This window comes from Chaetura pelagica, unplaced genomic scaffold (assembly GCF_000747805.2).
Source record: "Chaetura pelagica isolate M959 unplaced genomic scaffold, ChaPel_1.0 scaffold37, whole genome shotgun sequence".
Classification (NCBI taxonomy): domain Eukaryota; kingdom Metazoa; phylum Chordata; class Aves; order Apodiformes; family Apodidae; genus Chaetura; species Chaetura pelagica.
Window position 1 is genome coordinate 784,941 of NW_009954567.1, and position 1,641 is coordinate 786,581.

A 1,641-nucleotide genomic window follows, 5' to 3' on the forward strand; every position below is an offset into this window, starting at 1 on the left:
CCGCGCTCCCCCGGCCTCCCCCGCCTCGAACTGTTCCACCCTGTCCCCCAGTGCCCTGCTCCGTCCCACACTGTTTTAGCCCACAGCAACCCGTGCCACCCCACCTCACACTACCTACCACACACCTCTCCAGCCCTGCCCCACACCGCCCCGTCCGGCACTGCCCCGACCCACACTGTACGACCTCATTCTGCCCCACAACTCCTCAACCCCCACGCCCCTGTCCCACCGTGTGGCGCTCGGCCTCACCTCGCCCCCTGCCCCACAGTGCACCCCCCTCCCCACTGCACAGCCCCCCAGAGCCCCGCTGGGCGGTGGGGCAGCCGGGCCAGCAGCACTCACGTCGAGGACAGCAGCCAGCTGCCGGGCCTGGCTCGCCAGCTCCTTCAGCTGCGCGTTGCTCTCTCGCAGCGTTGCCAGCTCTTCCTGCCTCTGTGTGAGGGTCTCCTGCAGCTGCGGAGGGCAAGTGGGGACAGGATGAGTGGGACAACCCCACCACCCTGGGGGCCGGTAGATGCTGCACACCAGGACCAAGTAGCCTTCTCAGTGGGATGTGAGGGAGAGAAACCCAGTGCAGGCCCTTGGAGAGGACATGGGGGTCCCTACCTGGCTGTTTGCCTCCAGGGCATCTCCCAGTGCTTTCTGGCGCTCGTCGGCCAGAGCCCTCCAGCACGGCTCAGGGGACAGCAGGTGCTGCAGGGGCACCTGCACCACAGAGCTGTTCTCCAGCTTTGGGAAGCAAGGGCCAAAGGCCACCTCCTCACCAAGTGAGAAATCAAAGTCAGTGCAGTCCAGGGATGGTGGCATTGAGGTGGATGCATCTGGAAAGAATAGTTGCAGGTGCTAAGACAGCAGGTTTTCACATCTTCTCAACCCCCTGCCCCCAGCCCAACCTCCTGATTCTGAGCATCTCTCTGGTATTTCCCAATGTGATTTTACTCTGCTGTGGCAGCTGTGCATCCTACACCCGTTTGGATCTGATTTCTGTCTTCCACGGGCAAAAGCTCACGGCCAGCCCAGGTCCCTCTAAGTGGGTTTGCAGGGATGCACTGCCTTACAGGCTGTCCCAGGGTGGTACAAGTGTGTGGTAAGTGGGCATCCAAAATCCCAAAAACAAAGCCAGAAGGGGGAGACTGGATGCAGCATGACTGTTGATGTGCACATGCAGGTGCATTTGGCTCAGGTACAGAAAATTATCTACTTGCCAGATATAAAATCATCAACAGCATCTCTGAACTCCTGGAAATCAAGCTCTGGTCCATCCTGGAAGCAGGAACTCTGGGAGAAAGGAAATGTATCGGTGAGCAGGGCCCAGGGCTCAAAACTCCTCACATTGCCCACTGCTGCCCATACTGCTCCTACACTGAGAGCTGCCTGCGCTCAGCACCTTCCCACGGTCCCAGCACCACTGGGTGCCTGTCCCCTCTCCTTGCCACTAACCCATCTAGGGGATGGGACAAGACACTTTCCATTGTGCCCATTTCACAGGTGGGAAGCCTGAGGCTGGGGGTGCTACCAGCACCCATTGGCTTGAGGTGGTCACCCCTATGGCTGCCCTATTGCCAGGGGTGGCCAAATCTGCCCCAGCCGGGGGGTGGGGAGGTTACCTGCTGCAGGGTCACAGGGCCGGCTGGGGTGGTG

At 60.6% G+C, this 1,641-nt stretch overlaps 1 protein-coding gene across 1 annotated transcript in view; it reads right to left on the reverse strand.

Moving 5' to 3' along the window:
- The window catches only part of DHX29 (DEAH (Asp-Glu-Ala-His) box polypeptide 29), a 34,109-nt gene that overhangs the window by 1,476 nt on the left and 30,992 nt on the right, over positions 1-1,641 (reverse strand). The window contains exons 28-29 of the mRNA XM_010005396.1: positions 607-821; positions 343-453 (exon numbers count right to left, since the gene is read on the reverse strand). Coding sequence (XP_010003698.1) covers positions 343-453; positions 607-821 — 326 coding nt within the window. The remainder of the gene's footprint in view (positions 1-342; positions 454-606; positions 822-1,641) is intronic.